At 34.0% G+C, this 15,584-nt stretch overlaps 1 protein-coding gene across 2 annotated transcripts in view; it reads right to left on the reverse strand.

Moving 5' to 3' along the window:
- Positions 1–15,584, reverse strand: part of Pgant7 (N-acetylgalactosaminyltransferase 7) — a 154,905-nt gene that overhangs the window by 123,981 nt on the left and 15,340 nt on the right. Inside the window, exon 2 of one of the 2 annotated variants that reach the window (XM_085818677.1) lies at positions 13,586–13,754. The exons of the other annotated variant lie outside the window; for it this stretch is intronic. Within the exon in view, the coding sequence (XP_085674803.1) occupies positions 13,586–13,723 (138 nt within the window). The 5' untranslated portion in view covers positions 13,724–13,754. The remainder of the gene's footprint in view (positions 1–13,585; positions 13,755–15,584) is intronic. 2 annotated transcript variants of the gene reach the window in all.

Genomic DNA, 15,584 nt, shown 5'->3' on the forward strand with positions numbered 1-15,584 from the left:
TATAATGTTGTGTAATTAGTAGCTTCATTTTTTTTTAATTTCCTAAAGTCATTTTGTATTAACTTGGTTCAGAGATTTTCACCCCTTGCCCTCGGCTTGGATTTCTTTCTTGGTAACTCTTATCAGTGGTTTGGCTGCACCCCAAAATTCCTTCTCCCAAGCGATACACCACCTGTGGGGGGCGAAGTTGGATGGATTTACCATATGTTGTTTCACGAAAAGTGGACCCTGTTTTGCTGGACATGCAAGCATGGAGATGTTCTACAGCATACTTATGGTGGGGGAAAATATTCGTTGAGTTAGAAGATCTGCATTATCGACTGGGACCCTGGAGCGAAGCTAGTTTCTTCCCCCCTTGTTTCCGTCTGCAGTTTTGATGACACACTGGTGTGGCCTTGGAAGTTGAATGATAGAATAGCGAGAAACGGCTCGTCTAATTGTCGGAAAACCCCTTCCCGTGAAGATTCCTAGCGTTGGGTTGCTGGTTTTGGCTTCCTGTTGTTGTACGATAACAACTATCATTTTAAGCCGATCAAATGTTGCCAAGTTTTCAAAAAACGCGCCAGCTATTAAAGCGGCTGCGCAGTGTTTTTCAAGGGAGACGGAGAAAAGAAATTTCATGAGAACCTTCGAAGCACAAGGAAAAAAAGATGTCAACTTTGCCGTGCAGATTGGAGGGCAGCCACATCGCAGACGTAGCAACGTAAAATAACCTGCACCGAAGAGAGGCTTCTACATCTATAATTCTTGCGAAATTACGCTTTCATTGATGGCCTGTGGAGGGAAGACCTGTGTCCTACTGGTTGGAAGCAGCAATAGTAGGGAAGCCTGGCCTCTGAAACAATACCCTTTGTTAAATTTTATCAACTTAACTTTTTTTTCTTCTTACAGATAATTTTCCGAGTTTTCCATGAGACCAAATTGCTCGCCTGTATCAAGTAATCTAACAAAAAATTGTATGATGGATCCCAAATGCGGAACTGTGAAAAGTATATATTTATATATGGTTAAGAAGGTCATCCTTTTCTGTTGTTTACTCAGATATTTAAATGACCGGTCACCACCAATTTAAAATGTAACTGTACTCTTACTAGTATCTCCATAAAATAAACGTTAGTTTGATTTTATTTAACCTGTTGTAATTATTGTAATTAACTCTTTACACTGGACCTTAGACTTAGAATGGGTTTTTGTCCTAACACAACTTTTTGAAATTTAGAATTGGTTGCATATTTTGTTTTTATTTTACACTATGATAACTACTCTTATACAGTTTTGTGACTAGTACAATATTGGTTGAAATGTACTGTTATGTGACATATACACACAGTTACTTACCTCATAATCTAGTAAGAACATTTACAATAGTTATTTCACAGAAATGATGTTCAGTAGTAATTATTACGTACGAATTTATATTATACAGTCAAAAGTCGTTAATCCGGACTCGTCGGGACTTCGGCGATTCCGGATTATAGATCATCAGTTTAAATCTCGTAAGATGGCATGCAGAAATTCTAAAATTAAAACTATGAAACCGTAATTTATAAAATAAAGAACAATTATGATCTAAAGGGTATCAAAATTTACAAAAAAAAAAAAAAAAAAAAGCTTAATATTTATTTGTTTACTTTATTAAACATTTCTTTCAATGTAAGTTCTTTAAGTTGCTTCATTTTATGTGATAATACTTTCTCTTTAATTCTATAAACAGACATAATTTCTTGTTCAGTCACAAAGTTCCGCTGTTCAAGTCCCGTTAATTGCTGTGCCGAGAATACCGACTAACTTGTCAATCGAAATTTTTTCGTTTTCACTAACCTCTCTGTCACATTCTTCATGTCTTTATCCATTTTTTGCAGCAATTCCACTTTTTGTTTGTTGGACATCGAAACATACTTTCGTTTTGTAGATCCTTTGGAAGTTCCAGCATCGGAAATTCTATTTGACATAATCGAAAGTTCAAGTTTACTTTTATAAAATTGCTCTTACAGTCTGCAAAAAATAATAAGCGGGATCCAGTTCGAAGATTAAGGAACAACGCAATCATTAACATTAACTGAAATAGATAATTAGATAATTTTAGCTTACACCGTCCGTTATACATTAAACGCGCAGGCGAAAACGTATTCTGCACTTGCACACACGCAAATGCGCAGTAGTCAAGGTCTTACGCGCACGTGTAAAACGCCTGTGCGCATGTGCCAACGCGGCGCATGCGCAGAAAGTTTTTAGCTTTGAGGTCCGGATTATGGGTGTCCGAATTAACAACTTTTGACTGTACTATAAAATTATATAACAATAATTTGGTGCCGTGCTTTTAACTCTGGTCCAGTGTACTTAAAAATTTCTGTGCTAGTAGTGGTGGCAGTAAATTTAACTGAATGCTTAATTAGTCTAAGTTTTGATTTTCTTAATTGCTTTTGTTTACTGTTTTGATTACTGTTATGCTTTGTGATGAAAAATTGTGTTTAATTAAGGTTACACATATTATTTTGTTGTTACACTTTTATATGGTTTATCAGTTTAACTTTCACAATGCCTGTAATTCATAAATTAGTAAGGAAGAATACCAGAGCACTTACCAGAATGGCGGTGAATAACAATTCTACTGCGAATCAGACTACTATTAGTAGAATCTCCATCTCCATTTTTGGAGCTGATCTCCTTGTGTCTATTCCCACTTTTAGTAGAGCTGAAGGTTCTATACAGCTTAGTGATTTTATTGACAGAGTTAATTTAATTTAGTTGCAGCACATGTTGGCTGGACTGATTCTGATAAGTTGACTCCCATTAAAGTAAAATTGGAGGGTGAGGCGGCTGCATTTATTCGCAGTAATCCTCATCTCAAGAATGAGAGCAACTTGGTTGCTGTAGTGGATGCCTTAAAGGACAGATTTTCGACAGTGTACAATTTGCATGCTCTTATTAGAGCATTAATTCAGGCTTTTCAGAAGCCTAGAGAGACAGTTAGGCAGTTTGCTGCTAGAATAGAGGCACTTTCATGTAAAACTGTGCCATTGGATAAGATGGAAGATCCAACTGTGGAGAGTCAGAGACTAGATTTACTTTTGTCAGTTTTTCTGGAAGGTCTCCATTTACGTTTGAGGCGATTGTTGTTACCACAAAACATATGCAACTGCTAAAAGACATGCTATAGCTGAAGAAGAGGTTTGGGTTAAGACTCATGCAGATGAGCTTAACAATATGCACTCTGTTGAAGTTAATGCAGTTTCCACTCCTCGTGTCACAGCTAAGGCTGCACAGGTTAATAGTTCGAAAGACGAACTAACTGCAGCTATCAAGGCACAGCAAGAGAACATTGTTACCTTGACTAACATGTTAGGAAATTTGCAAACACAAGTACAGTCGTTGATGTCTAAGTCTACAGTTAATAGTAGACAAGTACGTCCTCGTTGTTACAGATGTAATAGGTTAGGTCACATAGCTAGAAATTGTATGGTGAATTTATCTAACAACAATGTCAGAGCGAGACAGTTTTCACGTAACATTGCTAGCCAGCAAGGTACTGCTAGAGTGACACTTAACACACAACAGGTTCCATGTCAGGCTAATACAAGCAACACGACTCAGTTAAATTCTCAGGCTCCTGTTTTTATCCAGAATTTAAACTAGTTAGGGGTAGAGAGAACAAAACCTGCAGTTCATCCCAGGAAGCCCTTTCAAAGGTACCTTCAGTGTATTCAGTTTCTTTAGGTGAAGCACCTCTTCCAATAGTGAATGGCTCGATTTTGGGTAATAAACTCAAATTTCTTTTAGATTCAGGAGCTACTGTTAACTTGTTAAATGCTAAATACTGTCAGTGTTTTGGAAAGAAACTAAAAGTTCAACCTTGTGGAGTTTATTTAAAAGGGATTTCAAGCAACAAGGTGTTAGTTAACAAGAAGGCCACTTTGCCTGTTAAATTTCAAGATCAGATCTTTGAAACTGAATTTCTCATTATTGATAGTTTGTCTGATCAGTATGCTTCACTGTTAGGAACTACATTTTTAAGTTTAAACAAACTGTGTATTGATTTTAATAGATCTAATTTGCTAGGTCAACACATTTTAGTGCTTTGCACCTTCGCAAGTCTACGTCAAATGCTGATGTTTCTAATAATTGTACTTCATCTCCTAGTAACCCTACTAATGATATCTTTTGCTACTCTGTGACAAAATATAAACTTCCTCCTTTCTCTGAGAATATTCTCAAAGTCTCATCTCCTCTTTTACCCTTTTCACAGTCTTCTGTACTTATTCAACCTATCACTCACCATCAGCACTCTAAATTTTGTGTAGCATGTTCAGTCAATAGTAAACATGATAGTAATGAATTTTTCATTAAGGTTGCAAATTTTTCTCCTGACTTCATATACATAAACAAAGGTATGAAATTAGCCACTTTGGCTCCTGTTAATGCCAGTACACCTGATATTCAGCCAGTATTTTCAACGAGTCTTGAGACTGGTGATCAGTTTGAACCCTGGGGAGGTCAGTTTGACTTAAGTCATTTACCAGAACAACAGAAAAATGAACTTATGAGTCTCTTAGACAAGTATAAGCATATTTTTGCTTCTTCAGTTACGGAACTTACTGGTTGTGATACTATTTTGCATAATATCAATTTAAAGGACAATATTCCTGTCAGACAGAAACCTTACAGAGTTCCTTATCATTTAAGACGAGAGTTAGATAAACAAATTGCTGAATTGTTAGAGGCAAAAATTATAGAGGAAAGTGATAGTGCTTATTCTGCACCTGTTATTTTGGTTAGGAAGCAAGATGGTAGTTATCGTTTGGTTACAGATTTTAGAAAATTGAATGAAAAGACTGTTGAAGATTCGTTTCCTCTGCCAAACATGTTTGAACTTATTGAGGGTTTAGAGAATGCTACTTATTTTTCTACGTTGGATTTTACTTCAGGGTTCTTTCAAATGAAAATACACCCTGAAGACATATACAAGAATGGTTTTACTACACCTTCTGGCCATTATCATTGGACACGTGTTCCATTTGGATTGAGAAATGCTCCTAGTTCCTTTCAGAGACTTATGTCAATTGTGTTGGCAAATCTTTCGCCTTTACAGATAGGTATTTATATTGATGACATAGTTATAGCTTCTAATACATTTGAGGAACAGTTAAATTAAAAATTGTCTTTGATAGACTTGATGCACATAATCTCAAATTAAAACCTTCTAAATGCAATTTTCTGAGAAACGAGATCACTTATTTAGGCTTTAAAGTTTCTGAAGGTAAAGTTAAGCTTAATGATAAAAACCTTAAGGTTATTAATAGCTTTCAAGTGCCTAACAATAGGAAGGAAGTGAGAAGATTTTTAGGTCTTGTAGGATTTTATCGTAGATTTATTCAAAATTTTGCACACAAAGCATTACCACTAACTGAATTAACTAAAGATAAAGTAACTTTTAGTTGGACTGATGAAACTCAACAGGCTTTTGATACTTTAAAGACTGAACTTTTAACACAGCCTATTTTGGCTTTACCTGACTTCAAGAAACCTTTTGCTTTGTGTACAGATGCCTCGAATTTTGTTCTGGGAGCCATTTTAGGTCAGGAGGATGAGACTGGATTTTTACACCCTATTTGCTTTGCTAGCAGAAAGCTGAAGGGTCCTGAAATTAATTATAGCACAGTTGAGAAAGAGGCTTTAGCTGTAGTTTGGGCGACTGCCCATTTCAAATAATATCTCTTAGGTAAAAGTTTTACTGTTTATTGTGATCAGGCTTCACTTTCCCATGTGTTAAAATTAAAAGATCCAACATCTACGATGGCCAGGTGGATAATGGGGTTGTCTCAGTATGATTATAAAATTATTCATAAACCAGGAAAATTGAATTCGACTGCTGATTATTTATCCAGATCTGTCAATGTAGCTGAACAAATACAAACTTCTACTACACCTGATCTTATACACACCATTAAAGAACAACAAGCTCTAGATCCTTATTGTAAACAAATAAAAGAAGAATTACCAAACAATAAAACTCCAAAACTTCTTTCACAAAATTTTTCGATTGAAAATGATACCTTGTACTGTAAATTTAAGAATCCTAAAGCTCGTTGGCAAAAACAAAATAGAATTGTTGTACCACAAACATTAGTTCCAAAAATTTTGCAACAGAATCATGATTCACCTGTAGCTGTTCATACTGGTTTTCATAGAACACTTCATAGAATTCAGAAAGCTTTCTTTTGGAAGAACATGCATAAACAAATTCTAAATTACATAAAGTCTTGTCATTCATGTATACAGAAGAGTGGTTTTAAACCTTCACATAAAGCTTCTTTAATGAGAGTGCCAATAGTTAATAGACCAATTGAATGTATTGCCATGGATATTGTAGGCCCTTTGACAGTTTCTGAACATAAATATATCTTGGTTATTACTGATTATTTCACTAGATCGCCAGAGGCTTATGCTTTACAAAATTGCTCGTCTGAAACAATAATTGAAAAATTGGAAATGTTTATTGCTTCTCATGGAGTGCCACAGCATATAATTACAGACAGAGGTTCTAATTTCATTTCACAAGCTATTACTGATGTTTATAAAAAACTTGGAATTTGTAAACACACCACTACAAGTTATCACCCACAATCAGATGGGGTTGTGAAAAGGTTAAATGGTACACTCATCAATTCTTTAAGTCATTTGGTGTCTGAATCACAAGAAGATTGGGACAGGCATTTACCATTTGCTTTGTTAGCACATAGAACTGGGAAGCATCAGGCTTTGGATGATTGTCCGGCTTTTCTTTTGTATGGCCGAGATTTAACGTTACCTGTTGACATTTTGACACAGTCAAAATTTAAGACGTATGATGATACTAAGACATATTCAAAGGATTTGCTCATAAGACTGCAAAAATCATTTCAAGTAGTAAAGACAAATTTAATTACTGCAGCTGAGAAACAAGAAAATACGAGAAAGTCTAAAGCTTATCACAAGAACGTAGAGTTAGGTGATACAGTGTATTTATATACTCCTGTGGTACAGCCAGGAATGGCTAAGAAGTTATGTAAATTTAACAAGGGACCTTATCGAATAGTAGAGAAGTTATCAAAGGTTAACTTCAGGATAGAGTTGGTTTCTAAACCACATACAGGTCAGGTAGTACATGTTGATCGTTTAACCAAGGTGCCAGATAGAATTATATTTCCTACTTCAGAGATCTCTGATCAAGATCGTTGTTCTGCTGGTCAACTTAGTGACACTACTACACAAGTGCCTACAATTTAAGGTCTAGAGACACTCATGGTTTTGCAAAGAAGTAATTGAGCTTTACACTTTTGTAAATATTGGTAGGGTTAGAAAGATATTTCTTCTTCACCACAAGTTTTGTTTGTATACAATTACTGGATCCAGTGTATTTGTTATTGTGTGTGCTGCGTGATTGGTTAGTTGTTTTAGGGTTGTCTTGGCCTTATCCAGCTCACATTTTGTCAGGATTGTCAACCTTCTTGTCTCAATAAATTTTTTTTTTTTTTTTTTTTTTTTTAAATCTTGGTGGCTGGACCACTTGGTTTCTTCTTCAAGTTAAGGTTATCAATTTTTTTTTTTCCCTTTCTAAGTGGCAATTTAGGGCTTTTAGGCTTAGTTTTGACTTACTGGTTGTCATTTCTTATTTTTACGTGTTGCTGTGGTTTGGGTTATTTCACTTTTGCCTACTTTTGTGTCTATTTGGGTAGGTTAGTTGAACAACTTAGGAGCAACTTTGTGTTTTACTTTGCAGTTTAGTGATTTTATTTTGGAAGACGACTATATTTCGTCTTTGGTATTGGATTCAGTGATCTTTGTAGTTTCGTCGGATTCACCGTTTTGGTTCGGTGAGGTTAGTTGTGTACTAAAGTATACAAGTTGAATTCTTGTGTGTGTTTTTTTTTTTTTTTTTTTTTTTTTTTTTTTTTTTTTTTGGTTGGCTTGTTTCACCGTTTGTGTTTTGCTGTGAGTTGCTTACTTTTGAGTGGTTTGTTTTGCTGTGAGTGTTGGGTGATTCTCACTCTTATTAGAATTGGTAGGTTAGTTAATTGTGTTTTCACTTAAGTGTTTTGCTAAAGCTTTGTAATTTCTGCCCAGTTTAAGAGCTGGTTTAGGTTTCCAAATAATTCTATAAATTATGTCACTGTCACCACTACTTAGCTTGTATCTTGCAATATGAGTGTTTGTAAAGTCAGAGACTATTGATTCTTTCAAAAAATTTTGGTTTACCAAAATTTTTCTTTTCGGAACGGGGAAGGATTGTTATGTATTAAACATTTTATTTATTTTTTTTTTAAGCTTAAGTTGTTTTGCTTATTTCAGTTTTGATTTGTAATTGAAAGTTCTATTTTTCTTTTCTTCTTCTTCTTCTTTTTTTTTGTTGTTAAAGTTGGTTGTAAGCTTAAATTGTAACTTTGGTAAACTTTAATTTTGGTTAGGTTGCTTTAAAAGTTTTCTTGAGTTGAAGTTGTTTAATTTTAATTTGAGTTTCGGGACTTAAGATTTTTGGTTTTTGTACTTTGTTGTTTTGACCCTTAAGATTGTTTAACTTTTAACTTTAATTTTATTTTAAAGCCTTGTTGCTGCACTTCTGGCGTGTTAATTTTTTTCTCTTAACCTTAAGTAACTTAATTTGTATCCCTCTTTCTTTTAAAGTTAAACGAATACATACTTTCTGACTGGCGGTTAAAAAAAAAAAAAGATTGTATTTGTATTTCAATTTGGATAATATGTGTGTATACTTTAATTGTGGCTGAGGAAACAATTATTACAGTGCTGACATTTTTATTATGAATTATAATGTTGTGTAATTAGTAGCTTCATTTTTTTTTAATTTCCTAAAGTCATTTTGTATTAACTTGGTTCAGAGATTTTCACCCCTTGCCCTCGGCTTGGATTTCTTTCTTGGTAACTCTTATCAGTGGTTTGGCTGCACCCCAAAATTCCTTCTCTCATGCGATACACCACCTATGGGGGCCCAAGTTGGATGGATTTACCATATGTTGTTTCACGAAAAGTGGACCCTGTTTTGCTGGACAAGCAAGCATGGAGATGTTCTACAGCATACTTATGGTGGGGGGAAATATTCGTTGAGTTAGAAGATCTGCATTATGGACTGGGACCCTGGAGCGAGGCTAGTTTCCCCCCCCCTTGTTTCCGTCTGCAGTTTTGATGACACATTGGTGTGGCGTTGGAAGTTGAATGATGGAACAGTGAGAAACGACTTGTCTAGTAGTCGGGAAAAACCTTACCGTGAAGATTCCTAAAATTGGGTTGCTGGTTTTGGCTTCCTGCTAATCAAAATCTACGCCAAGTTTTCAAAAAACGCGCCAGCTATTAAAGCGGCTGCGCAGTGTTTTTCAAGGGAGACGGAGAAAAGAAATTTCATGAGAACCTTCGAAGCACAAGAAAAAAAAGATGTCAACTTTGCCGTGCAGCTTGGAGGGCAGCCGCATCGTAGACGTAGCAACGTAAAATAACCTGCACCGAAGAGAGGCTTCTACATCTATAATTCTTGCGAAATTACGCTTTCATTGATGGCCTGTGGAGGGAAGACTTGTGTCCTACTGGTTGGAAGCAGCAATAGTAGGGAAGCCTGGCCTCCGAAATAATAGCCTTTGTTAAATTTTATCAACTTAACTTTTTTTTTCTTCTTACAGATAATTTTCCAAGTTTTCCATGAGACCAAATTGTTCGCCATCGCCGTTCGCCTGTATCAAGTAATCTAACAAAAAATTGTATGATGGAACCCAAATCCGGAACTGTGAATAGTATATATTTATATATGTTAAAGAAGGGTATGTCATCCTTTTCTGCTGTTTTTTCAGATATTTAAATGACCGGTCACCACCAATTTAAAATGTAACTGTACTCTTACTAGTATCTCCATAAAATAAACGTTAGTTTGATTTTATTTAACCTGTTGTAATTATTGTAATTAACTCTTTACACTGGACCTTAGACTTAGAATGGGTTTTTGTCCTAACACAACTTTTTGAAATTTAGAATTGGTTGCATATTTTGTTTTTATTTTACACTATGATAACTACTCTTATACAGTTTTGTGACTAGTACAATATTGGTTGAAATGTACTGTTATGTGACATATACACACAGTTACTTACCTCATAATCTAGTATGAACATTTACAATAGTTATTTCACAGAAATGATGTTCAGTAGTAATTATTACGTACGAATTTATATTATACTATAAAATTATATAACAATAGTGCTGACAGATCAACTTCCAATTCATCGCGGCGGCGTCCCCCACTGCGCCGCAGAGCAGCGTGAAATTGGTAAACAGATTTCGGAATGGTTAGAGAAAAAAAAGATATGCCTTTATCCATTTTTTGCACCAATTCCACTTTTTGTTTGATGGACATCGAAACATACTTTCGCTTTGTAGATCCTTTGGGAGCTCCAGCATCGGAAATTCTATTTGATATAATCGAAAGTTCAAGCTTACTTTTTATAAAATTGCTCTAACAGTCTGCAAAAAATAATAAGCCAAATCCAATTCGCAGATTAAGGAACAATGCAATTTGCAACATTAACTGAAATAGATAATTAGATAATTTTAGCTTATACCGTCCGTTATACATTAAACGCGCATGCTTAAACATATTATGCGCATGCGCACATGCATATGCGCAGGCGTAAAGGTCTTACGTGCATGCATCAACGCAATGCATGCGCAGAAAGTTTGTAGCTTTGAGGTCCAGATTATAGATCATTCCGGATTATGGGTGTCCAAATTAACGACTTTTGACTGTATAGAATCTTTGCTCTAGGCGTCACTTACAGGGACGAAAAACAAAGGCATTTACAGTGTACCTTTGTAATAAAATTACATGTTGGTTTGGCAGAGGGTCAGGGTCCTTTGACTTTTTCAGTGACACCTGGAGGCCCTCTATTGTCCTCTGCCTGATCTTATCTTTAGAATCATATTCGGCTGTACTTAGCTTACTTTTAAAACTTTTTGCTCTATTAAAAGGTTTCGAGTAATTAATTATAAATATTATTAAAAGAGGTTTTAAACCTGGCTTTAAAACAACTAATGTTGCATCAAAATTTGACAACATTCCAAATACAATTCACCGCCATTCTTGAATTTGCCGCCCGGGGCACAGACCCCGGCTTGCCCCCCTAGATCCGGGACTGACTTGTAAAATTTATTTTTCACTCCTTTTTGGGCAAAGGGGAACAGAAGAAAGATTAAAGTTACTGTTTCATTACACTTTGTCATTTATTACCAGATCTAGATAAAATTTATTAATATTCATTAATATTATCTTGCACTTATGAACAATACAAAGATAATGAATTGTTGGGGTTTCGGCAATTCCAGGTTTTAGATCATCAGTTTAAATCTAATAAGATGACATAAAGGCATGGCAACATTGGAGCTTTGCTTATTGTTTAGGCCAATGCTTTTGAAACTCAGCACCACAGCATATCACTGAGCTGCACTGAGAAATATTGTAAAAGCTTCATAATTGACTGAACCAAGACATTTGGCCTAACTAAACAAAAAACAAAGTGAAGAAGCTAAAAATATCTACATTTTGCTTTGTGGTTTGTTTTTACTTGACCCTGTATAAAAGCAAAGTCAGCGAAGCAGAATATTCCAGCTAACGTTATCCTAATCCAGCAATGCTGTGCCTTCTTGATTGCACTATACCTTAAGACAATCTAACCTGAAAATAAGTACAAGGCTAGAATGACCTTTTCATGGCTCATTCCATTAAAAGGAAACATAAACTTTTATTCGTATTGTTGCTAAATTCAAACCATCATGTTGCTAGATTCATGTTTGCACGTACCAACTTTCAGAGGTCTCTTCTTCTCCTCTCTCTCTGCCCCCCGCTGGAATAAAAAAAATCTATCATTTGCTTCTAGATCAGATTTAATGCAATTTATGCTTCCCACAGAAATGCCAGAAGTGGTTCAGGCTTATGAGGTTTTCAAATTATATACATGTGTCAAACATGAAACAGATGGCAGATGCCATAACAGTTCCTTTCTTCTTCTGGTGAATGAATGAATGCTTTGATTGCTTTTCTCATTAAGACTGGGGGTGAGGTCAGGTTGCTGGAATTGACAGTTTGGCCAATAATGCCAAAAAAAAAGGATGTCTTCTTATTGGTCATTGAATGATTGAGATGATATAATAAATTTTTAAATAAAAAGCAGGATGTAGTGTAATCTACCATTTCACACATTTTTTTTTTTCATTTTCTCTCAGTTCAACAATATTTATATTTCATATTTGCATTCTGGCAAGAGAACATAAGAGAGAAGTGATAGTATAGATTCAAATTATACAATAGTTGGTTAATTAACATAAAAAAACCTTAAAAATTTTACAAAACTGAGAATACAACTGAAAAACTGTTGCACAACATGAAATAAACATAGATTGAAGAGTTGTTTGTAAAAGAGAAAGTTTCATCAAGAATGTAATTATAAAAATATTTTTATAAAAGATATTAAAACGAATTTAAAAATAAACACTATTTATTTGATTTTTAAATATTATTTTTGGATAAAGTAATGAATTAGCTGTTAGTTATGATTTTACTTGAAAAGTTTAAAACCAATGTAATGGTTTGTGCCATGATTTATAATTCTATTTATGATTATTATTTGTAGTATGATTATGTTTTGTAGTGATTTGTATGATTATGATTTTATCTATGATTTGTAATCTATTTGTGCCATGATTTGTAATACATTGTCTATTAAACTCAGCCGCTCAATAAATTCAAATGAGTTTGGAACAGAAATGATGTTAATAAGTGTTGGGTACTGTATATGCAATCCATTATTTCCTGACATCTAGTATTTTGTTCCCAAATCCAGATTTTTCCAGTCTCACACAATGAAACATGTATGATGGACATATAATGCAAAAATAGTTATTGACAAAAGGTTAAAATAACAATTGGGAATTAGCTAGAGAGACATCACTTGCCTCCCTGTTACTGAATGCAATTGCTATGCTCATAAAAAATATAAAAAACCTGTTTACAGTTCATTAAAAATATATATCACCATCAAAAGTTGCTAATAGATTATTGACAATACCCAAGCACCTTAGGATTTTTTTTATTGTTTTCTTACCCTTAACCCAATTTAAATGTCAAATGAAAGATAAAAACTGATAAAATGAAAATTTATTTTATAAAGCATTTATAAGAACCAATTTTTTATTTTTTAGTATGAGAATACAAAATATTGGATTTTTTCTATTATACTGCATACTATACGCTGCAACAATTTTCGATATGCATCAATGTCTATTGGTCACTTTTAAATTATGTTGCTCCCAATCTTATAATAGTATTCTTGTTTTAAAAATGAGTGCTGATTGTCCTTATCTCTCATAAAAGGGTTCTTTTTATTAGCATTGTCAAGAAAAACTGTATAAGGTGATGGTAAACATATGCTTTATTGCTAGAAATATGAAGTTGTATGTATTCATGTATCTAGAGAAAACTATTTTGCACATCCTGTTTGTATCCTACAATGGAAAATATCCAAAATGTTTAATCATAAATAATGAAAAGACTCACTTTACTTGCTAAAACAGATCCATTTGATGATTCCTTTCCTTTTGGCTTGGGTATGAAAAATGTCACAAGTAAAATGAGAAAAAGAATAATGAGACATATTTTAATTGTGCGAGATTTTCGGAATCCAATTATCTTCATGGTGAACACAATTTAAACTAAATATTTACATCTATAAGAAAAGAAAAATAATCAATTATAAATGAAAATAAAATATAAAAAAAATATCGAGCATTAAACTAATACAGTACAAAGTCTGAAATCTGGACTCGTGAGCGATTTCGGATATTAGATCAGCAGTTTAAATCTAGTAAGATGGCATGCAGAAATTAAAAAATTTAAAATATCAAAACGTGATTTATGAAATAATGAAGTATTTATGATCTAAACGAAATGATATCAAAACTTACAAAAAAAACCTTAATATTTATTCATTTACCTTATTAAACATTTCTTTAATGTAAGTTGTTTAAGTTGCTTTGCTTTTTGTACTAATACTTTCTCTTTAATTCTCATCAAGTCATTACTCAAGTTGTCATGTGTTGATAAAGATGTGGTGATGAAAGGAAAGTATAGTACAAAGTCCTTAATCTGAACTCGTCGGGACTTCGGCGATTCCCCGATTAGGGTTTTTTCCGGATTATAGATCATCAATTTAAATCTGGCAAGGCGGCATGCAGAAATTATACAATTAAAAATATGAAACCGTAATTTATGAAATAAAGAGCAATTATGATCTAAAGAGTATCAAAATTTACAAAAAGAAAAAGCTTAGTATTTATTTGTTTACTTTAGTAAACATTTCTATCAATGTAAGTTGTTTAAGTGGCTTTGTTTTTTGTGCTAATACTTTCTCTTTAATTCTATAAACAGACATAATTTCTTGTTCAGTTACAAAGTTCTACTGCTCCAGTCCTGTAATTGCTGTGTCGAAACTACTGACTAACTTGTGAATCGAAATTTTTTCGTTTTCAATAACATTCTCTGTTACTTTCTTCACTATCGGAAGTGCGCATGGGTAAACGCTTTACTGGCTTTACGCGCATGTGTAGTGGACGCGCGCATGAAACGCGCATGTGTAAGTGTGTGGGTTTGAGGTTCGGATTATAGATCATTTCGGATAATGAATGTCCGGATTATGGACTTTGTATTGTATATTAAATAATGATTCGCCAGGTTAACGTCAGATCAACGATGTATATATGTGGAATGTTTCGGTTTGAGATGTGTGCCAAAGCCGATAAGCAGCAACGGAGCGAAATTACTAATCGTACAAATTTATGCTAAAATGATTGTTTCTTCAATAACAAGGTATTTTATTTAGTTTCGAAGTGACTTTCCAGATGTTTTATTATGCACGGAGAGGGAAATCAAATGTGCATGCGTAAAGCTGTTGGTGAAAAAAATGTTGTTGATGGTTTTGAGGTCCAGATTTTAGATCATTCTGGATATTGGATATCCTGATTTCGGACTTTGTACTGTAATAGTCAATTATAAATGAAAATTATATATTTAAAATATCAAGCATTACACTAATATTCACCATAAATATTTACGTTATGATTTATACTAATATTTAAAATGTCAGGTACTTACACTAACACTCAAAATTACAGCATTTTTGTATCAAGTTACTTCTGGAGCTAATGAGAGACATGCACATACAGAAAAGATTAAATCTTTGATATACACATCCTGACAAAGAAGATGCAACACAATGAAAGAGTAAGTAGAATGTGATGAAAATTGGTAGACTGATAGAAAATACATACATATATAACTTACTTAAATTTCAAAACAATAATGCAATACAATGATCAAATATACAGGGTGATCATTAAGAAGTAGGACCAACTCTTGAGGTACAATACTTCTTGTGATACAAGAAATAACTCCTTGAGGTACAGATGCCATCAGTCTACAGATAGTTTCCCGACGAACAGATGATATATGTTTTCAACCTTTCTCCACACTAGTTTCACGGACTGAGATGAGGCAAATC

This window comes from Stegodyphus dumicola, chromosome 6 (genome assembly GCF_044657685.1).
Source record: "Stegodyphus dumicola isolate Sdum_Otavi_A_Nest chromosome 6, ASM4465768v1".
In the NCBI taxonomy this organism is placed as follows: domain Eukaryota; kingdom Metazoa; phylum Arthropoda; class Arachnida; order Araneae; family Eresidae; genus Stegodyphus; species Stegodyphus dumicola.